General features: G+C 35.9%; 1 protein-coding gene across 2 annotated transcripts in view; it reads right to left on the bottom strand.

The window, feature by feature from the left end:
- KAT6A (K(lysine) acetyltransferase 6A) overlaps positions 1–23,875 on the bottom strand; it is a 180,508-nt gene that overhangs the window by 74,178 nt on the left and 82,455 nt on the right. For both annotated transcript variants that reach the window (XM_006896993.1, XM_006896992.1), the window contains 6 exons: positions 17,522–17,630; positions 10,518–10,633; positions 9,616–9,697; positions 6,946–7,081; positions 5,291–5,607; positions 2,747–2,865 (listed from right to left, as the gene is read on the bottom strand). In XM_006896993.1, the coding sequence (XP_006897055.1) occupies positions 2,747–2,865; positions 5,291–5,607; positions 6,946–7,081; positions 9,616–9,697; positions 10,518–10,633; positions 17,522–17,630 (879 nt within the window). The remainder of the gene's footprint in view (positions 1–2,746; positions 2,866–5,290; positions 5,608–6,945; positions 7,082–9,615; positions 9,698–10,517; positions 10,634–17,521; positions 17,631–23,875) is intronic.

The following is a 23,875-nucleotide window of genomic DNA, read 5'->3' as shown; positions in this document are numbered from 1 at the left end:
AAAGTTAATAAAAATTAATAATAAGAAAAAAGAAAAAAAAAAGCCAAGCCTCCAAGGAGAAAATTGGTTTCACCCTTTCTAAGACAAACCTGTTTGTTTCCTTGGCAGTCCACGGCATGTTCAAGAATCTTCTCCAGCACCGTCATTTCTTCTTCTGTCATTCTTAGTCATTGTGCAGCTATCTGACGTATAGCAAGTAACTGCAAAGACCATGGCCTGAATCAGGTGCACCTTACTCTCTAGACTGACATCGTTACTTTTCAGTACTTTGTATACGTCCCTGACAGCCAATTTTCCCAGTGCAATTAGTCTTGATTTCCTGAATGCTGGTACTAAGAGTGTTGATTGTGGGGCTGAGCAAACTGTAATTGTTAACAACTTCAATCTCGTCTTAATCTATCATGGTGTTGCCAATGGGTCCAGTATATGGTAAAATTAAGAAAATACATACTAAAAAATTACTATTATTATAGGGTATGCTTTTATGTGATGGTTTTATTAATTTTGCTCAATTCTTTCATAGTGCCATTAGTCTTCTTCCTTCTAGTTCTAAAATTTACTCAGAAAAGATCATTAACATGTTGCCGCAAATAATGGCTATAGCGAAAAAGGGAAAAAAAGTGTTTCTAAGCACGGTCGTCAATTAAAAGTGTGCAGCAACATGTTAAAATCCCTTCCCTATGATTGTAGATTTACTTCATTCTTCTTATAGTTCTGGCCATTTTTGTTTTCTATGTTTTGAAATAATGTTATTAGGTACATTTGAATTTAAAGGTTTTTTAATGCTTTATAAAGAAACTGACATTTTATCATAGTGCTGCCAGTTGGCCCAGTCATGAGAACCTTTGTCTTCTTGACGTTGAACTTCAATCCATATTGAAGATTACAGTTCCTGACCTTCTGCAGCAAGTGCTTCAGGTCCTCCTCAGTTTTAGCATGCAAGTATCATCTGCATAATGTTGAGGAGTCTTCCTCTAACCCTGATGCCACATTCCGCCTCATACAGCCCAGTTTCCCATATGATCTGTTCTGCATCTAGACTGAAAAGGTATGGGGACAAGATAAATTCCTGATGCACTCTTTTTCGGATTTTAGATCATGAAGTGTTTCCCTGATCTGTTCTTATGATTGCTTCCTCGTCCAAGTATAGGTTTTGCAGAAACACAATCAAGTGTTGTGGGATTCTCATTTTCCTTAAGGTTAACCATAATTTATTGTGATCCACACAGTCAAATGTCTTTCACAGTCAATGAAACACAGACAGACATTCCTCTGGTACTCTCTGTTTTCTGCCAAGATCTATGTGACATTGGTGATAATGTCTCTAGGGCCACAATCTCTTTTAAACCCAGCTTGTATTTCTAGTAGTTTTCTGTCAATGTACTGTTCCAGTCGTTTCGAAACAATCTTCAGCAAGATTTTCAATTTATATTAAAAAAAAAAAACAGTCATTCTAGTGTAAACGGTATATACACAAGAGACTGGGGTGATGGGCAAAAGGGAAAGAAAGGAAATTAGTTTGAGAGCTATTATTATACTCCAAGCTTCAACAAAGGTAGTAAAGGTGGAAGTCATATATTGTAGGACTTCTGGGAGACTACTTAGTCAAGTAGTCATATTTTGTAGAACTTCTTCTGGTACACTAACTACAGAATAATAGAATAGGAAAAAAACATCAAGTATGACATTTCAGTGGACCTGGACAAATAAAAAGATACAACTGTCATTTATTCCCATTCTTATCTAAAAGGAAGCAGGGTCCTAGGAAAAAAGGCTAATTGTAGCTCTAAAACAGTAAGCGCACAGAACATCTTGCTATGATCAAATCAGAAAATGGAGATATGTAAAAGAAACACAAGATTTCACCTGAAGAGATGAATATAAAGAGCTAGAGAGAGGGGATACCATTTGAGTCACATAGTCAATTACAAAAAGGGAACAGAGAAAGTAAATACACAGATCTAGAAAGCCGTTTATGATAAGAGTCCCTGACAACTTCTCCAATTTATCTTCCATCATTCTCCACACCCTGTATTCTTTATCCTAAATGACTTCAACAATTAAACATGTTTCTCCCACTTTCAAACCTTTGCACTTGCTTTTCCTTATGATTTTATAGAACTCCACTCCCTGCCATTGTATATATCCTTTTAAGATTGGCATTTTTCCCACAATAAAGTCTTTCTGGTCTCCCCAGATAGAGCTAGATGATTGTTCGATACTTGCTCAAAATATCATGCAATCAGTTAATTGTACTTTTGATATTAATGTAAGTATTTATTTATATATTTCTCCTAAGGGAAGGAATTGTGTCATTCACATTGGTATCTCTAGCATTTGACACACACCTATATACTTCTATTTTGTCATATGTCCAAAGGATTAAAGTAGAAACATTTAATAAATAAAAACTGAGTTAATGAATATGAGTGCTTTATCATTCAGAAATTTAATTTCCTATTTGTTCAAATTCCAAAAACCTCTTCTTATATAAGAAAATAAAGAAACCAACCTCATTTACTAGCGATAGCAAAGATTAAGAGGTTTATCCCCCAAATCAAAGCAGTTATTAAGAGTTTGAAAAAGACCATCCTAACCATCAGCACTAATTATACCCATGAACTATATTTATTTCCAGATTAGAGGGATAAACTGCTATTAATGCTTTACCCACAATATAATTAATCCTCTGGTTCTCATCCATATTCAAATGGTTTGAATGTCTAACCTGAACAACCAACTTTACCTGCAGTGCTTGTTCTTGAATATCACGAAACAATTCCATATCTTTCTCAGTCATGATTTCCTGGCTCCCAAAAAGCCGTTCTTCATTTTCTTGTTTGCCATCCCAGCCATCTTGATTGTCTGTATATAAAGGAAGAACTTTTATCTTATTATTAATATATTCGTTTGTTACATGAACTACAAGGAAAAAAAAAATCTCATCTTTAACTCAATTTATATACTTTAATATTATTTATGGAACAGAAAAGAATATAGCATTAAACTATTTCCTAAAAAGTTAATACTCAACAAACCATATATACATATTGTATCCACATTACAGTGAAAAGCCTGAATTGTTTCAAAGCTTTCTTAAAAACTACATAACTAAATTTCAACTTTATTTAAAAAAAGTATTTATATATAACATATTCAAAGTAGAATGGGAAGAGGACCTAAGGAGTAGGAAATGTATGTTGAAATGATTAGAATATGACACAGTATTAATTTAATAGCACTCAATTACTTTGTCATTCTTTGGTATTACAGAAAGTTTTAGTGTAAGCAAGACATATATTCTCAACAAAAAGATAATCCTCAAATAGGTACCATAATTGCTGTCAAGTACTAACTCCCCTCACTTTCTGGGTGCCCTTTAAAGCACAAACTCCACAAACCTGAGGATTACAGATGACAATCCTCTGGGTAAATATGAGAAATAATGATAATCATCCACTAAATGATGTAGCTTCTTCAATAGGGCAAAGAAATTAGTGAAGGGAGTATTTGGGGATTATATGGATCATTATCCTTTGAATTTGAAGATGACCTTGATGATAGTATCATTTCCACTTTGTATGAGTATGGCTGAAAAGACCAGTTAATGACAGACAATTCTTTTCAAACAAACTGCAAGTATATAGGCTGTCTGTTATTTATTAGAAGGGAGGAGCACAAAGACTCACTAGTGACAAGATTACCAAACAGGGCAGAAATTACAATCTAAGATAGCACATGACTTTAATGCCCCCTAGTGCATGACACAGAAGCATGCAAGCATAGATCTAGCACAGCACTGAATCAGATCCTACACAAACTGTTCCTTTAAATGCAACAACTCATAAAGAAAATGACAAGCCAATTAAAGCAAGAATTCACACCAATGTTTAAAGTTCCATATTGTCTCTCAACATACTTAATACACTTAACTCTATCAATTTCCATTTCAAAAATTTGCATTTTCTAAAACTTGGATTTTTTTCTGATAATCTACCTTAAGAGTAAATCAATAGCTAATTACAAAATACCTTTTGTTCGGAATTGCTACTAAAAGTCTTTCATTCCAAGCCCACCTTAATGGCATGTGTATTTATTGAGATGAACATAAAGTGAGGCCTGTCTACGGTCTCCATGGCTGATAAAAATATGAAAAGTATGTGCATGTTTAAAGAATAGTTGACTGCCAATCTGGTAAAAGCATAGAGAGAGGGAGCTAGGAACAGGAAGACTTCCTAGCCTGCAGACCAGTCACTAAATATGCAAGAATGAAGAAGTGAATATAAGCATAAACCAACAAGATGTTCAAGGGGAGGAAATCAAAGTTAAGAAATCCTCTTACAGTAGTTTAGACACTGTACCTTTGGTCTTTGTGATTAAAAAGTTGGGGTTTTTTTGGGGGGGGGGTTTATTATTACATTTTATTAGTTTTAATGAACATTTACAGAGATTTTGGGTTTTCATTCCTTCATTGCTGCACAAAAAGTTTAATCGCATTTTTTTACTTTTCCTAGACCCTTTCAACTTCTACCATAAGGCAAGGTGTTCTAACTTAAAGCACAGCAAAGAGACTATTTAGCTTTGTATTATCTATACAGGTGGTGGTTGTTGTTAGGTGTCAATGAGTTGAATACAACTCATAGTGACTCACAGTCCTATGAACACCACATCTGACCCCTGTCTATCTTGTACCTTTTTATGCAGGTAAACAAATAATTTTCCTCTGTCTAGAACTGTAGTACTCTTTTCCATTACAATCTTCTCCAATTATCTCCTATCTCCCTTCTTCATAACTTCTCTACATGTAATCCATGAAAATTATGATTATTCTTGACAAGATATAAAACAGAGAAGTCAATGACTATCATACCTGCATATATTTGGCCTTTCTGCATAGAGTAATAGCATTCTATTCACCTCTACTCTCTAATCTTTATTAGCATATGCATCAGTGTGCTCAAAAGATCTAGTAATGTATGAAATATAAAGTTATCTTTGATTCAAGGTTTATACTTCCAAATACTTGAAGAATATTCTCTGTGGTTCTCCTATGAAAGCTCCTTCCTTTAGCCTAATAGTTCTTACAGCTTTATTCTGTGAGTTCATCTCTAGCCTCTAAATTCCTGCCAGTCATAATCTTTGAATATCTAAATCTGTATCACTACTATGCCCTTAAGAGTCCAAAATCAATCTTTTATTAACAAAGATAAATTTAGTCTAGGTAACTAGTATTATTCTAAATATATTTTTTAAAAAACAACTTTCAGTTTCTAAGGGAACAAACTTTTACCTGTGGGCCAATCTGAAGTGCTTGATTTCCTGTTGCCCTTTTTCCTGATTCTATATTGCTCAGAGTAGTCCACCACTTCTCCTCGGGCTTTCCGCCCATCGGGGGAAGGGGTGAAGAATTTGGTAAGGCCATCAATAAGCCCTTTGGTTTTCTTGTTGAACTTCAGGGGGGCACTGCTATCTCTGCAGAAGTCCAAGCCATCTATTCGCTCTAAATATCCTTCTTCTGATGACGATGCCGATTGGCTGGAGAGAGTGATTTTACGTTTTCGACCCCTTCCAGGACCAGTTCGAACTTTGCTGAAGGGACCTTTTGATCTAAAGAATCAAACAGGGAAAAGGATAACTATAAAACATTTTATAAGGCTTCTATTTCTATATAATAAATACTTAGTAAATAACCTTACAGCTTTTAAAAACTCTACATTCATAATAATGTTCTCTAAACAATAAATAGCACAAAAATGAGAATTTTTTGTTATTATTATTATCATTATTATCATTATAATAAATGTCAATTTCATGGAAGTCTAGTTATTGACAGTGAAAAGAACATAAAATCAGGAATTAGATGGCACATGTAAAACCTAATTCTACAACTTACTAATTGTACAATGTGATTAAACTACAAACTTTCTCGGAATCAACATTTTCATCTATACAATGAGAGCTAAACCAGCAAACTACCAAGAACCTTATAGGTCTAAAATCCTGTAATACGGTGATTTCTAAACCAACTCAGAGTTATTTTTTCATCACTAAAAACAAAGAATGTATTATTCTTTGAAAGTTATAAAAAATAATAGTAAAAATAAAGTTTAACAGTAAAAATATGGACTACACATCAGGTTCCTTCTATTTCAGACTCCCAGTACCTACTCATTTTAGTTATATCTCATCTTCAGGATAGTCTAAAGTGTGTGGGAAAGGTAGGTAAAACTTTTGACAATAAAGAATCACAGGCTTAAAAATATTTGTCTATATCACTATAAGTAGATTAATACAGAAATTCTAAAAGAAAAACATTCCAATCATATTTGACTACTGAATCTTAACCTATTTCATCCAGAAACAGTCCAGTTCCCAGGCAACACATGATTATATTCTTGATTTTTTCTAGTAGATTAAAAACCATATTCCTGATTTCTTCTAACAGAAATATTTTTACATCAAAAGAACAGAGCAATTGGTCTTTACTATAACCTCAACAAAGAGAAGTTATGCAGAACTTAGCTAACAAACAACTTAGACCGAAAAAGACTAAGGAAAGAAAGCTGAATAACATTTATGTTTCGTTCCAGCTTTTTATAGAAGATAAGCTACATAAGGCAATGTTAAGAGCCAGATTTTAGTGCTAACCTAACTACCTTTAAGTCCCAGTCAACTTTGTCCTAATAATTCTTTTTTTTACATTTTCTTTTCCTCTTCTGAAAAATGGAGGTAACAATAGTACCTACAGTTCATTGGGCTGGCTGTTGGAAGAACAAAATGTTTCAACACAGGGTTACATATTAAGAGCTCAACTTAGCTATTACTATATAAAAACACTTGTTAGGACAACGGAAATTTTTTTTTTCCAATAAAGACAAATGAAACCTACACTAGAGAGAAGACCCTATCCTTTTCTCCCCTCACCTTGCCACAAGTACAACTTACACCGTGTTTTGTTTCTTTAACCTGTTTTTGGGACGTCCTATTGGATTAGCATAGCGCCGTTTTATCTGCGCTGCCTTCTTTTGTAGTAGTTTTCGTCCTTTTTTCCTAGGTCGACATATTTGACATATCCACATGCCTATAAAGAAATAGAATTTCAAATAAAAGCACCATAAACACAAATATACTGAGAGTGTCTGATAAACCAGGAGTTCTTAAATTCTTTATTTGAAAATATGATGAAAGTTTCCTAGAATGTAAATACAAAAGCATAAACACAAAATGTTACAAACAACTGGAAAAATTTCACATATATCCCAAAGCTTACTCAAGGATGAAACTCACTAATTAAAAATTCCTATTCTACACCTAATGCCCATATAATATTTTCTAAGTATGTGTGGGGAGGTGAGGGAAGATTTCACACAGCACTGACTGATTAAAAGGACTGGGAGAGGAAAAAATATAAAAAAACAACCTCAAATATATTGTGGTGCCAAAATAATACTCAAAAAATGATGGAAGCAGGTTAAAATGAAACAGAAGATAACCTTTAGGAGACAATCTGATAAAAATTTTAAAAATATTTAAGTAGTCAGAGCAAAAAATTTTAATGAAATAAATTCATATAAGTCCATATGAAATCAATAATTGAATGAATGAATAAATTTAAAAAGGTTGTCTTACAGAATTCCAATTTAATAAGCTCAAAGGAATGGAAATACATAATCCCCCAGATTAAATCCACTGTGCAAATACTATTATAATTGCTAAAGAGTTAATGGACGATAAAAAAAAGAGTATCTATAAAGTCTTGCCACTATAATCTTAATCATAAAATTAACATTACTAATAAAAAAAGGTCATTATCATACACATACAAAGTATAGCAAATAGGCAGGAAAACACTCTGTGATAATTTTCTTCTTTGCTAGTATTCTCTGGAGGCCTTTTGCCCAGGCATCAAATAAATGGAAGAGTTAATTCTACTCTTTCAAGATATGTAAGTTAGATTTTTCAAAAGTAATAATCAATGAAGAGGTCCTTAAATAAGGTCTTAAAGTAGAATAGCATGACTATAACCTATAAACCGAGTCCTTTTCCTTCATCAGGAGAACTTTCTAAACTCAAAAATCCTATACTAACTAGGCTTAAGAAACTCACAGATCATGAAATCACAACTGAAATTGAAATTTGTAATATAATAAAACAGAGACGACTAAATGGATTTTATATGAGAATACAAAATGGTCAAAATAAAAGCAATCAACAAAATTCAATCTAAAAGCTCTCCTAACATGCCAACTAAACCCTTTTAAAGAACAGACATCATGAGAAGTAAAGTTAACAATAAATTGTACCTGGATGATCTGTGCATTAATTTATACACAAATGACATTTTTTTAAGTTTTTAAAAACAGTAATAAGCCAGACTCTACAGGTCTGATGCTTGATACTGATTACACCACTTTTATAGCCATCGGGCCAACTGGCAGCATCAGGATGGCTGGTGAAGAGACTGAGATTGTTCACAGCTTTAGTTTGTTTGGCTCCACAGTCAACATTCTTGGCACCAGCAGACAGGAAATTAAAAGACGTATTGTGATGGGAAAGTCTGCTGTTAGGGACCTCTCCAAAGTACTGAAGAGCAATGGTGTTGCTCTGGAGACTAGGGTGTGCTAGATACAGGCCATGGACTTTGCAATCACTTTTTGCTATGCATCAGAGAGCTAGACAATGACTAGGGAGGACAGAAGGAGAATTGATGTCTTTGAGCTGTGGTGTGGGAGAAGAGTATTAAATATACCATGGACTGCCAAGAAAACAAACAGGTTCATACTGGAGAGGGTTAAACCAGGCTTCTGAGGCTTCGTCTGATATACTTTGGACATGTTGCAAGGAGGGACCAGTCCTTGGAGAAGGACGTCATGCTTGGGAGGGTGGAGGGACAGTGCAGGAGGGGAAGACCTTCTAAGACGTGGATTGATTCAGTGACTGGGGCAACAGGGGTAGGTGTGTTTGTGACAGTGAGATTGGCACAAGACAGAGTGGGGTTTAGGGCTGTTGTACATAGGGTCGCTATGAGTCGCAGGCGACTCAATGGCACATAACTAAAACAACAACAATCGATATGACATATTACCACTTCCTTTCCTTCTTCAAAGAGACTATTTCAGATACTATGTAAGTATTAGGGAGCTCTTGGGGCCTAATGGCAACAAGCTGTGCTGCAATCCTGAAGATACACAGTTCAAGGCCACCAGCTGCTCAGGAGGAGGAAAAAGATGGGCAGTCTTCTTCCATGTGATTAACTGCCTCTGAAAACTCACTGGAGGGTCAACTATGGTTCAGTTCTGACTTAACAGTACACAACAACAGTATTATATACTCTTGCTAAAGAGAATCAGTAATTTATAAATGAACCATTTCACCCTCTATGGATTCACAAATATTGAAAACAGAAGAAAATAATAGTAAATTCACACCATATATGAATGCTAAAAGGATTCTAGGAAATCTACCTCAATCTTTAAGGTGACAACACTCTTACCACATATACAATGCCAAACAGAATACGGTTTGTTGTTCTATCATTCTAATAAAATAGATAAAGATTCTTTCATTAACGTGCCCCTTTGTATTCTCAGGCTGATTTCAGAAAACATTTCTCACCTTTTGGCATCCGGGTGAGTGGTGGATCACAACACTCCATATGAAAACCTCGGTCACAGGAATCACAAAAGAGCATGTTATCCTAAAACAAAGGAAGCAATAGTTCTGATTAACCTTCAGCAAAAACAAGTAGGAGAGTAGTGTAATTTCAAAAAACCTAAGACTCAAAAAATCTCAAAAGTAAAATGAGTTAACATAATAGAAAATGCTTTGTTAATTTGTATTTGGTTACAAATTAAGGATATGTGCTGGCAAAACTTCTACTTCATTCAGCCTTTGATAAAAAACTAACTACAGTCTCAGCATTTTAAAGTACTACTTTCTAAAAAAAAAAGTACTACTTTCTGATATTCAGAAATAAGCATATTCTTGGTCTGTTTTTATAAGCAAGAGAGAAAAAAAGAGAACAACTTATGATTAATACAGCACTTTGACTATTTGTAAATTAACTTTTCCATACTGCTCCAAAATTTGAGGATTATTTCTTAAGGTAGCATATTGTTACTGTGTACCCATGAGTCAAAACTAGCTCAGAGTTGACGCTTTTCAGACGCAGTTTTCACAGGCTGTAAATCAATTGCACAGGAGGAAATGGCCCTTCTTTCTCCTACAGAGCAACTGGTAGATTTGAACTGAATGCGTTCAGGTTGGCAGTGTAACTTTTTACCACTATGCCATCAGTTTCCGTTAAAGTAGCTGTGCAAATTTGCCATATAATTGAGGTGCTTTAAAATGATCCAGACATAAGTTCACGTTCTGAACCAATGACATGTACTTTAAAGAGGATACAGTTCTAAATTCTGCTGGACCAAGCAACAAAGAATAAACAGCTATAAACATAGGAAAATCAGTTGTATGTTTTACTGCGAAATGAAATGCTCACAAGGGAGACAGATACTCACTGCATTTTTGCCTTGATCTCGACAGGAGCTGCACGTTTTACACTCAATGCACTGCCAACGTAAGGCCTTCACTCTAACCGTTAGATCAGGGGAGAATTTTAAACAAGATGGATGACCTATTAAATGAAGAAGAAGAAAAATTCACAAAAGAAATCATCAAAATTTTTTTAACTGTACTAAAGAAATGATATAGAAAGTATTTAAGATATACTTACTATATATTACCTAATATATTTTAGTAAAAAGATGTTTGTAGAAGCTTGCTATATCTCAGATTAAGAACTGAATAATAATTTGATTTTATCAATACGAAACAGAACTGAGAAATTATCCCCAAAATTTGATTAGAAACATATGACCATCTTTAAACTTCCATTAAACCTGCATTAAAGTAGTACATTTTGGCACATGCACATATACAAGTACACATATGAATATGTAATATGCCCAGGACATTTCTGGAAAATACAGAAAATCTGTGCACAATAATGAACATTCTAGAAAATATTTCAAAGGAGATACATCTTATATTTTCCTTTCTATGCTTTATGCTCGCCTTCTTTAACACTGTAACATGACTTTTTAGGGTTGGAGTGGGTATGGTATTTTATAATTGTTATTGATGGATCCCATGGAGTCAATTCCAACAGCAGTTCATGGCACTCTTCACCAATCCCACAATTTCAAAGGCATTAATTCCTCTTCTTCTTTATTCACTGGTCAGCTTTCATTCACATGCATAAGCAACTGAAAATATCACTTGGGTCAGATAGACTTAAGTCTTTCTACTGATATCCTTGCTGATATCTTGGCAACTCAGTGCAGTATGTTTTTATTTCTTGACTGTTGCTACCATGAGTGTTGACTGTAGATCCAAGTAAAACGAAACCCTTGACAACACTACTAACCCAGTTGTAAGGATTTTGTTTCCATGATATTGAAGTGTAATCCATACTCAAGGCTTTGGCCTGATACACTTTATTAAATAGAAGTCCTCTTTATCTTCAGCAAGTAAGGTTGTGTCATCTGCTTATCTAAGGTTGTTGACTCTTGCTCCAATCCTGATTCCACATTCTTCTTCATATAATTTCGTTTCTCAGATTATCTGTTCAGCATATATAGGCTGAATAGGTATTATATAATAAAAATCCCATTATTTGAAATGAATCAATTGCTCATGATTTAAGCACTCAATCTAAATAAACCATATGTATTATTTCAACTGTAGTCAGAGCACCAGAAAAAATGCTTCCTTCACTCTTTCCACATTTTAATTGTCAACTGTCAGGTAGCAAGAGCTTGTCTTCTTCATCTAAAGCTGCTTATGTTTACTTTTCTTTGGTGATAGAGCTATAAACTTTATTCTCTTCTGTTATTTCCTAGACCATTTTTGGCTTTATGAGATTTTAACAAGTTGTTCTTTCTGAAGTTTAATATAAAAAGATCATTAACATCAAAGACAATATGTGAGGAGGTATGAAAAATCTTATCCAGAATTCCATAACTTGAGTAAAATAGCCATTTTCGTGGTCTGCTTTTTCTCTTAAAGTAACAGAAATCACTCTGCATGGCTGTAATTACTATGTGATAAAATTTTGTTTTGTTTTTCTTATAAAAAGCAAAGTGGAGTATACTCGGGGTGGGGGGGTATTGTATACCAATGAAGGAATTTTTTCTTTTGGTTTTCAAGGAGAAGAGCGAACTGGGGGTGGGGTGGGCAGGGAGAAAAGTGCAACAATGAATGAATGGAAATCCAAAATCTCTGTAAATATTCATTGAAATTAATTAAAAAAAAGTTCATTTTGAAAGTTTTATTCCTTAAACCAGTTATATTCTACTCAGTTGAGATACTATAACATACTTGGCCATTTCCTTGTTTTAAATACTCACCTAATAACTAAAGAAAGAAAACACTAAAATTATTTCCTTCTTATACATTCTTTCCTTTCTTGAAATAATTTTCCAGAATAAACTACCAAAAATGAAGTTGGTATATGAAATAAACATTTTGACTAGTAATGTATCATCCACTACTGGAACATCTCACCAAAAGGATGTGTCATCAGAAAAGCACAAATGTTTTATCACCATTTATCACTGATGTTTTCCTGGTGGTGGTGATGTTCAGTATCATCAAGTCAAAACTGAATCTTAGTTGACCCTCCAGCGGGTTTTCCTAAGCTGTAAATGACACGGGATACTGTACATCTTTCTCCCACAGAGCAGCTGGCAGATTCTCTAGTGTGGACCTTTGGGTTGCCAGCACAATTCCACCACTAAGCCATAAGAGCTCCCTGTTTTAGGATGCATTCCCATTATTACTTGGGTCAAACTATTTCATATGTTCAATCACTATTTTGCTCTTTCTCATATAAACTGCCCCTTCATAGGCTCTTTCCTCCTTCATACCTACAAAGTGTTGAGGCTTCCCACCTTGCTCTCTCTTGGATAAATGCTACAGAGTTCTTGGCCCTTTGTCAAATTTGAATGCAGTTCTTTTTCTCCCAAACTACCCTTGTTATTATTTTTATTTGGAGTAGAATAGCTTTCTATTTAAAAAAATATCTTTGATATACTTGGCTTTACTTTCTTTTATATTCATGCTTTACTTCCATGGTTGTTAGGTGTCATCGAGTCAAGTATGACTCACAGTGACCCTATGAACAAAAGATGTGAACCTTGTTCTACCATGTCACATCCTCACACTTCCTGAAAAAGAAGAGCCCACTGAGGCAGTCACCATGTCAATCTACCTGAGGGTCTTCCACTCCTTAACCAACCCGCCACCTTTCCCAGTATCATATCATATCCCTCTCCATGGAATAGCCCCTTCTAGCAACATGCCCAAAGTATATGGGGCAAAGCCACTCTGGCTGCACGCTCTTCAAGACATATATATTTATTTGTTCTCTTGGCCATCCATGGGATGTCTAGTGCTCTTTATCACCACCACACTTCAAACACATCAATTCTTCTTCTGTCATCCTTATTGACTGTCCTGCTCTCAGATGCATAGCAAGTGAGTGGAAAGACTATGACTTGAATCAGACAGACCTCAGTCCTCAAAATTACATCATTACTCCTCAGTAATTTGGAGAGGTTCCTAACTACAGATTTTCCCACTGCAATGCATTGCTGCAAAAGCTAGCCTCAAAGTTGCCTTTTCTAGGCATCATTTCTGCTTTCTAGTATATGTATCCTTGTGTCAGTCTCCTCCAACCACAGTGGCCTGAAAATCTATACTACTAGTAGTCCCCTCCCAAAACAGGGAAGAACTCATGTAAACAAGAAAATATTGCTGAAATGATAGAATGTGACTACTAAAGCTATAAAAAGTATCAAGGTTCACTTCTTGCTCTCTCTAAGAGAGTCACTCTAAGAAAACCAGCTGTCCTGCTGTTGATACTCACCGAATACCAAGCAGAGATTCTGTACGCTAAAAGAAAACTACGCTTACTGTCAATTCTACTACCATCAGTCAATTCCAAATCAGAGTGACTATAAAATAGAGTAGACCTGCCCCTCTTAGGGTTTCCAAGGATGTAAATATTTATAGAAGTAAATTCGCTTCCTTGGGAGCAGGAGTGGCATCCATTTCTGTAATAGTTTGCCTCCAGAAACCCTATGAACCTGGAAAATGGATGAAAGTTACGAAAGTGTCAAAGACTTCAGTTCATAGGGTTGCTATGAGTCGCCTACGACTTGATGGCACTTAACATCATAGAGAGAGGACCAGTTGGCCTAGTGGACCAAAAGTGATGCTACCAAGCAAACAGTGGGTGACTCTAATCCACGGCCCTCAGGCCTGTTTTTCCCTTGTTTTTGGTCAAACATTCTTCTAGGTCATATAGTCTAGTGTGTCCACTTGCTGTACAGAGGTAACTTGTGGTTGCTGTGAAGCTGAACACTGACACTGATTTGTCAAATGTGATAATGGTTACCCCTGGCAGACAGTGCTGGGTGGAGCTCCCCCGATTAAAACAAGCTTGGAAGCAGGAGAGCCACTTCCATAAATAGCTTGCCTCCGGAAACCCTGTGAACCTAGAGAAAGGATGAAACTTAATACAAGTGTTGAGGACTTTCATTCATGGTCACCTACAACTCGACGGCACTTAACAACAACAACAAATTTGCTTCATCATCTTTTTCTCATGGAGTGAAAGGTGGATTTGAACTGTTAACTTTTCATTCAGTAGTCCAAAGTTTAATCCACTATGCCATAGCATCAAATTGCCAGCCAAATGAGCAAGTTATTAAGGAAACCTTCAGATGACCAGAGCACCAGCTGAAAACCTGATGACAATTTCATGAACTATTTTAAGTCACAACCACCTAGGCAAATAAGCCACACTCAAATTCCTGACCCATAGAAACAGTATGAAATAAAAAATCTGCTAAGTTTATAAGTAATTAATTTTGCAGCAAGAGGTAACTAATAGTTAGCTATTTCAAACTATAGAATGTTCTCTCTACAACACTACTTTTCAAATAGTGTTAGTTCTATAGTTTTAGGAAATGCAGACTCTACTTCAGATACAATGCTACTTTCAAAGCAAGGCTACTGGCCATCCCTAACTATTTCTCATCTGACACAGAGGTTTGTGACCGCATCATACGTCAGGTTAGTATATGTGTCAAATCTTTAATAAGATATTCAGGTTGCACAGTCCTTAGCATCTTCACTGATAACTAAAGGGTGCAAGTCTCAGGCAGTTCAAATCCACTAGTCACTCTACAGGACAATGATGGGCAGTGTCCTCTGGTTAAGATTTACAGCCTTGTTTAAGATTTATAGACTCGGAAAGCAGATGGAGGATCACTAATGAGTCAGAATTGACTAAATGGCAATGAGGTGATGAGTTTTTATGATATTTACAGTTACCTGTAAAATTCTTCCATGGTTCATGTTGGTTTGTGATTATTATGTTGACAAGGTTCAACAAGCATTCAAGATCTATAAAACGGTAGTTAAAAAATATACTTCCTAGACTCTTCCAGTTAATCTCTTATGAATTAAATTCTACAATAGAATGCATTTGTGCAATGACTAAAAAGTAGAAATGAAGCTAAGAATTTGCAGTACTATCTTTTTTAATTTCTTCATTATTAAACATTTTTCTCCCCCACTTCACTCTCCTAGAAAACCCCTCTATGTACTCCTTATTCCGTATTGTTCTCATACATACAATGCATAATCATATATTCCTTTCAGACAGTTCTTCCCATCCACTCTTTCCTCATTCTCCCTCCAAGTCCCCCCATGTTGTCCTATTTTATAACAGCAGTGTTATGCAGTATTTGTCTTTTTGTGACTGAGATGTTTCATTTAGCACGTCCTCAAGGATCCCCTCATGATGTATAATGTTTTACTATTTCATTGTTTTTCAATGCTGCATAGTATTCCATTATGTTGATGGTACCATAGTTTTCCTATCCATTGTTTGTTGATGGGCATTTGGGTTGCTTCCATGTCTTTGCTTCTGTGAATAATGTAGCAATAAGCATGGGTGTCCATACTTCTGTCTGTATTGTGGCTCTGGTTTCTTTAGGGTATATTCCCAGTAGTTGAACTGCTGGGTCAAATATTATTTCTATTTCTAACTTTTTGAGAACGCATCAGACTGCATTCCATAGTTGACTGTACCATTTTACACTCCCACTAGTAGTGAAAAAGGGTTACAATCTTTCCACAACCTCATCAGCATTTGTTGTCTGCTATCCTGCTGAACTTTTGCTACTGTTGCTTGGGTGAGATGATATAGTTATTTTTATTTGCATCTCTCTAATAGCTAGCAATTTTGACCATTTCTTCATGTGTTTACTTGCTATCTGAATGTCTTCTTTGATGAACTATCTATTTATATTCTGTTCCCATTTTCTCATTGAGGGGTTTACCTTTTTCTTTAAGGTGCTTTAGTACTCCACAAATTTTAGATATAACTTCCTTATCAGATAGGTCATTGCCAAATATTTTCCCCCAGTCTTTGGGTTTCCTTCTTACCCTGTTGGAGAATTTCTTTTTTTCTGTAGAATACTATTTTCTAATGATAAGAGAGTCCTAGAAATGTTGACATCAACCCTTTACCTTCCTGGGAAGACAACAGCAACTGTGCTGGTCAGTGCCCACTTAAAGCAGTGTGTAATCAAACCCTCTAATTCTAGGGGAATTTTGGTTTTATTTCTCTAAATGGAAGTCAACATAGTGACTTTCCTCATGGGTCAGTTAAACATTATTACAGGAGTCTCCTATTAAACTTTAAATTAAGTCTAAACTAAATTCTTCTCTTCAGGCCTCTCATCAATTTCACAAACACGTAATTCCATTACTAAATTCCTTTCTTACTGAACGATATACTATAGTTTGTTTTCTACACTAAACTCTAATTGTTACTAATAAAAAACACCAAAAAGTAAGCCAATATAAAACAATGAAAATGACATAAAAACAAGATAATACTGATTTACTGAAGCTTTCCTGAAAGCCCTTGGGGGTTCTTAAAATGTAGGGCAAGAATAGCTGTGGAACTGACAAATTAGAAGGTTTTATGAAATCTTTCTAAGAGCCAAAATTTTCACCCTGCTGGCTAAATTGCAGTGTCAACACTATTTCCCAGTGTAACATATATAAGTTTCTACCAAGAAAAACAAATCTGCAATCATCCTGGTTCTAGTCATCAAGCCTGAAGCATAAATCAAGGATAAGCACTGATTATTAAAGATATCTGCAATAATTTCAAGCTGATTGCTATTATCTCAATAGGTATTTGATAGTGAAACAAAGATCACTGAGAAAAAAGTATAGAAAACTAAAAAAAAAAATATTTTCATTAACTAGATGGAGTGCATGAAAGTGTATGAACTAGACACAAATCTCTTCCTTGTCTAGAAGTTCCTTCTAGTTACCTAAATTAAGAAGAGAATTAACTTATATATTTCATTATGACTGATATGTTCCTCTTGCCTTCATAGTCAGCTTTAGGAAGAATACATGGGGAATCACATACCACTGTTGCCACAATCAGCACAGGAGATGAGTTCCTCTGGCTTCTTATCTCGGTTTTGTTCTTTTGTACCAAGACAGAAACTACAAATGGGGATTGGTTCAGCAACCGGCTGCAAAGAAAAACAAAATTAATTCACTTTGGTGCTAATGCTTTTCTGTAAAATAGAAAGACATTTTAAAATGTAAACTTGAAATTCCAAAGAGAGTTAAATGTAACTTTAATACAACTTACATCCTCTTATAATTGCAACTAAATATGAATTTTTACAAAGTTTACTCTAAATGAGCCTTTTCAACTAGCCACTGTGGTGATAGCACTAAAAACAATCATATCCTAATTATTTTAGTCACTCATAAACTAAATAAATTGTACATGTATGCATTAAATAAAGCAAATAATTCATCTATGATTAAAAAAATCCAACTGAATTAAGTTTAAGAATGTAAAATATCATCCCTTAAAAGGTTTATACTCTACCAAGAAACCATAAAGATATATTAATATAATGAGACATAAAACATGAAGTATTATCAGAGAGACACAGTCAGTGTTCTGTAGAAATGTGAGACAAATTACAAATGTGGTTTGGAAGTAGGGAAGGGTTGAAATAGACTAGTGATAGAAATTAAATGTCAGTACTAGATTATGGGATTTTAGGAAGCTTGTTCTAGGACAAGGGACAGCATGCTTAGAAGGAAGATTTAGAGTGTCTATGTCTCTGTTTCCCCTAAGAGGGATGGCATGAAGACTAACACAGAAAGCAAAACATAATTATTTAACAGATATAACTTCCATGAAAAAAGGAAAACAGATGAAAGTCTTATAAAGAAGTTAGACTTAACTTGCAGGCAAAAAAGAACAATAGAAGGTTCCTGAACAGAGATGACCATCTGTATCTAAGCGAACAAATTCTAGTAGCAGCATCACACTCAAATAAAGAAAAGTCTTATGATAATTGTTGTTGTTGTTATGTGCTATCGAATCACTTGCAACTCATAGTGATCCTATGTACAAGAGCCCTAAACACCGTTCTATCCCGTGCCAACCTCACTGTCTCAAACATATTCATTCCCACCACTTCACTCACAGAATCAATCCATATCATCAGGGGTCTTCCTCTCCTGCGCCGTCCCTCCACTCTACCAAACATGATGTCCCTCTCCAAGGACCAGTCCCTCCTTGCAACATGCCCAAAGTATATCAGACGAAGCTTCAGAATCCTTGACTCCAAGGAGCATTCTGGCTTCACCTTCTCCAGGACAAACCTGAAGTCCATGGTATATTCAGCAACCGTCTCCAGCACCACAGCTCAAATGCATTAATTCTCTATCATCCCTATTCACTGTCTAACTCTCTGATGCATAGCACGTAACTGCAAAGACTGAAGCCTGGATCAGGCGCACTTTAGTCTCCAGCCTGACGTCGTTGCTCTTCAGTACTCTTGAGAGGTCCCTGACAGCTGACTTTCCCAATGCAATTCATCTCCTGATTTCCTGGCTGCTGTTACCAAGAGTGTTGACTGTGGAGTCAAGCAAACTAAAACTGTTAACTGTCTCAATCTCTTCACCATCCATACTGATGTTGCCAATTGGACCAGTGGTGAGAATCTTTGTTTTCTTGATATTGAGCATCAATCCATATTGAACTTCTGCAGCAAGCGCTGCAGGTCCTCCTCAGTTTCAGCAAGCAGGGTTGTGTCATCTACATAACCCAGGTTGTTGATGATTTTTCCACCAATCCTGATGCCACATTCCTCCTTGTACAGCCCAGTGTCCCGGATGATCTGTTCTGCATACAGATTAAAAAGGTATGGAGACAAAATACATCCCTGATGGACCCCCTTCTTGATTTTGAACCATGTAGTGTCTCCTTGCTCTGTTCTGACGACTGCCTCTTGGTTCAAGTATAGGTTTCACATTAGCACAATCAAATGTTCTAGGATTCCTATTCTTCTCAGAGTCAGGCATAGCTTGTTGTGATCCACACAGTCAAAAGCCTTTGCATGGTCAATGAAACACAGATAGACATTCTTCTGGTATTCTCTGCTTTCTGTCAAGATCCATCTAACATTAGCTATAATATCCCTAGTACCACGACCCCTTCTATACCCAGCCTGCACATCTGGCAGTTCTCTGTTGACATATTCTACGGGAACCAAGACTTGACCTTAAGTCTGTCCCCACTCGAATTTTAAAACCATCTCAGGAACAGGTTTGAGGCCTTGAGCACCAATGAGTGTAGACAAATGAGCTCTGGGAGGATATCAAGAAAATCGCCCATGAAAAATGCAAAAGGTCATTACAAGGGCTGAAAAAGAAGAAAAGGCCAAGACTGATGTCAGATGAGACTCTGAGTATTGCATTAGAGCGCCAAAAACCCAAAGCTAAAGCAAGAAATCAAAGAACTGAACAGAAAATTTCAAAAGGCAGCCTGGGACGACAAAGCAAGATACTATAATGAAATGTGCATAGAGCTGGAGTCAGAAAATCAAAATAGCCAAACTCCCTTAGCATGTCTTAAACGGAAGGAGTTGAAAAACAAATTCAAGTCATGGGTGGCAATATTTAAGGACACTTTGGGTAGAATGTTAAATGATCCAGGAAGTATCAAAAGAAGATGGAAGGAGTACACAGAGTCACTGTATCAGAAGGAATTGGCTGACACAGAGGAATTTCATGAAATAACATATTAGCAAGAGCCTATGGTTTTGAAGAAGGAAGTTCAAGTTGCTCTGAAGCAACTGGCAAAAAACAAGGCTCCAGGAGTTGACGCATACTAATTGATTTATTTCAACAAACAGACGCTGCCCTAGATGTGCTCACTAAGTTGTGCCAAGAAATCTGGAGGACAGCCAGCTGGCCAACTGACTAGAAAAGATCAGTATTTGTTCCATTCCAAAGAAAGGTGGCCCAACAGAATGTGGAAATTATCGAACAATATTATTAACATCATAAGTAAAAGATAATCAGAACATTTAAATAAGAGTTAAGTGTTTAGTTAAAAATCCAATAAAAACCTAAAATTGAAAAGAAAAAAGAAAAAGCTGTGGATTTAGGTTTGAGAGTGACCAAAAAACCCTCAAACCCACTGTCATCTAGTCAATTCCAACTCATTTTCCATTCATTTTCTCCTGAGGCCGTAGATCTGAATTGTCAACCTTTCAGTTAGTGGCTCAACACATTACTTACTCCATCACCACAGCATGGGAGTGGTAGAAAATTAGTCAAATGACCATGAAAACAGAAAGCATGGTGATAATATTGATTATGAAAGAGGATACTGGCAGACTGCATAAGATAATGCAAGGTTGTTCTAAGGGTTATGAGCCATAATCAGCTCCGTGACCTAAAAACAATACTTTAAAAAAAAGGTATTATATATATATGTGGACCTCACCATGACAGTCAAAATACAATCTTGAGCTTATTACATCTCAACTTTTCAAATCTGAACCATTTCAAAAACAGGTAAGTTGTTTGGTGACATACATGATAAAAGCAAAAAAAGGTCATTAAAAAGAAAGGAAGGAAGGAAAAGACTAAAATGGATGACAGAACTCTGAAATTTGCTCTTCAACTTAGAGAAGCTAAAGTTAAAAGCATAAATAACAAAATAAGAGAACAGAAGAAAAGATTTTTCAATGGTAGCTTGAGAAGACAAAGCAAAGTATGACAACATTGCTGCAAAGACTTGAAGTCAGAAAATGGAAAAAATGTACTTGACATTTTTGAAGATGAAAGAACTGAAAAAAATAAAGTAATTCAACCTCAGTATAAAGACTGAAGAATTCCACAGGCAAAATACTGAAGGATGTGGCAAACACCAAAAGAAGATCTAGGAATACACAGTTACAGTACCAGAAATAATTGGCTGACACTGAATCATTTCAAGAAGAAACATAACAATACCAACTGAAGAAATAAAACCAAGCTGCACTGAAGGCCTTGGAAAAAATAAGTCTCCAGGAATTGGTGTAATGCAAGTTGAGGTGTTTCCTTGGACACGTTCACTAATATGCTAAGATATTTGAAAGCCTGCCACTTGAACAACAGGAAGAGATGTCTTTGTGTGATCATTTAAAAAAAAAATAAAAAGTGAAGCAACAGAATGTAGAACTATCAAATAATATCATTAGTGTCACACACAAGTACAATCTGCTCAAAGAATTGGCTAAAAGAAGATTTTAAAGATAAGGATATAAACATTGTAAATGACAGCACTAGTGACAAAGAATACCAACATTTAGGTGCATATAGGAAGTGGGGGCAAACAAAAGACCAAACAAAAGAATCTGTGGCACACGAAATTCAAGAAGTAATGAAAAATCAAGTGCTGGGAAGATGCAGAAGTCTAGTAGTTGGTTCTGATGGACACAGACATCACTAAAAAAGAGCCATTTTCAGTACAGGGTAAGAACTAAAGCCACAGAACAAAGAGTAGGCACAACGAGATAACTAATAACAGCAAAGGGCTTGGACATGTGCAAGATGTTAAGAAGCGAAAGATTAATTCCACTGAAATGTAAAGAGAAATGACTATTGTCATAGGCACACACACACCAAAAAAATGAAGCAGCAGGAATACAGTATTATATATGACTGACTGACTTATTGTTGAGTTGGAACTAACTCATAAATGATCCTCCAGTGGGTTTTTATAGGCTGTAAACTGCACAAGAGGAGATTTTTCTTTCTCCCACAGAGTAGCTGGTGGGTCAGAAGAACCACCTGCCATTGGGCTGGCAGTGCAACTCCTTACCAACTTGGGCCACCAGACCTCTTTTATTACGCAGTAAAGCGTAGAAATTAATCTGGTGACTACAGTAATTACTAGTCATGCACAGTTATTTGAATTAAAATAATATATGAAATGAAATTCTTTAGTCACACTAGCTCCATTCCAAGTAGTCAACTAGCCACATATGGCTAGTGAGCAGAGTACTGTCACAATTAATGATAGATTTATTTTTTTTTAAAAAAAACCCACATTTATCAATCAGCTCCAACTAAGCAGCTAACATTAAAAAGAATCCATTTATAATGAATCCAACTGAAATGGGTTTTCTTAACACCTCTGAAGACTTGAACGCCAAAACATCTGAAAATTAGCAAGGTAAGGCAAGGAGTAGGGATGAAGAGAGTGCAAATACAAATATTTCTAAGATTGTGGGCCATAAAATTGAGGCTTGGTGTCATAGCAGGAAAACAAATGATTAATGTAAGAAGCTATGATAGCACAATAAGTCTGCAAAATCTCAAATAAAGCTTAGTGGAAAGTGAAAGAATTTGGTATAAAAGGAAAAGATTCAAGAGCATGGTGAATACAGTAACTTCTGAATTTGTGAACGCCTAAATTTTAGGTAGTATTTATGTTTCTTGTAGCTAGAAGTTGAAATACTAAGTTTCAGCTGAAGCTCTAGGTAAACTCTAACTCACTGACATTAAGCTGATTCCACCTCACAGCAACCTTCCTCTGAGTTTACATGATTGTGAACACAGGAGACTACCCTAGAAAGCACTGGGTATTCAAACAGCTAGGGGTGGGCTTCATAACATGGAAACAGAACTCAAGACACTGTTCCAGTCATTTTGGAGGATATTCAGCAATATTTTGCATATATGTGATAGTAATGATATTGCTTGATAATTTCCACATTGTGTTGCATTTCCACTCTTGGGAATGGGAATAAATATGGATCTCTTCCAGCCAGTCGGCCAAGTAGTGGTCCACCAAATTTCCTGATATAAACTGTTGAACAATGCCCTGGGCTTCCAGACATGTCAAATGGTATCACATCAATTCCTGGGGCCTAATTTTTTGCCAATGCCTTCAAAGCTGCTTGCATTTCTTCCTTCATTACTATTGGCTTTTGTTCATAAGGTACTTCCTGAAATTTTCCAGTGTCAGACAATATTTTTATGAGATTTTAACAAAAGTTTACAGAGAATTTGTGATTTCCATTCATTCACTCTTGCACATTTTCCTCCCTTACCACCCCCAGCTTGCTTTCTCTTTGAAGAAAAAAAAATTCTTTCATTGTTGCAGTTTCCTGACAACACTCCCACCACCACCACCCCCTCCCCCCAGTCCACTTTGCTATGCAGCTCTTATTCTGGACTGTTGTCATGTAAATAATACCATGTTATAAAAAGACAGTAAGTCTTTTGTTCATGGATTCGCTATGATGGAAATCATCAACAACAACAACATATTCCTTTTAAACAGTTCTTTCCCTCATCTGTTTCAATTCAGTATACATTATTTATCCCCTCTTTTCTTAGTTTCCCCCAATCCCCATGTCAGTCCTGTCATATAGCAGTGGTATCGTGCAGTATTTGTCCTTCTGTCACTGAG

This window comes from Elephantulus edwardii, unplaced genomic scaffold (genome assembly GCF_000299155.1).
Source record: "Elephantulus edwardii isolate Elephantulus edwardi_28Jun2011 unplaced genomic scaffold, EleEdw1.0 scaffold00195, whole genome shotgun sequence".
NCBI lineage: Eukaryota > Metazoa > Chordata > Mammalia > Macroscelidea > Macroscelididae > Elephantulus > Elephantulus edwardii.
This window is presented reverse-complemented; position numbering and strand designations above follow the sequence as displayed.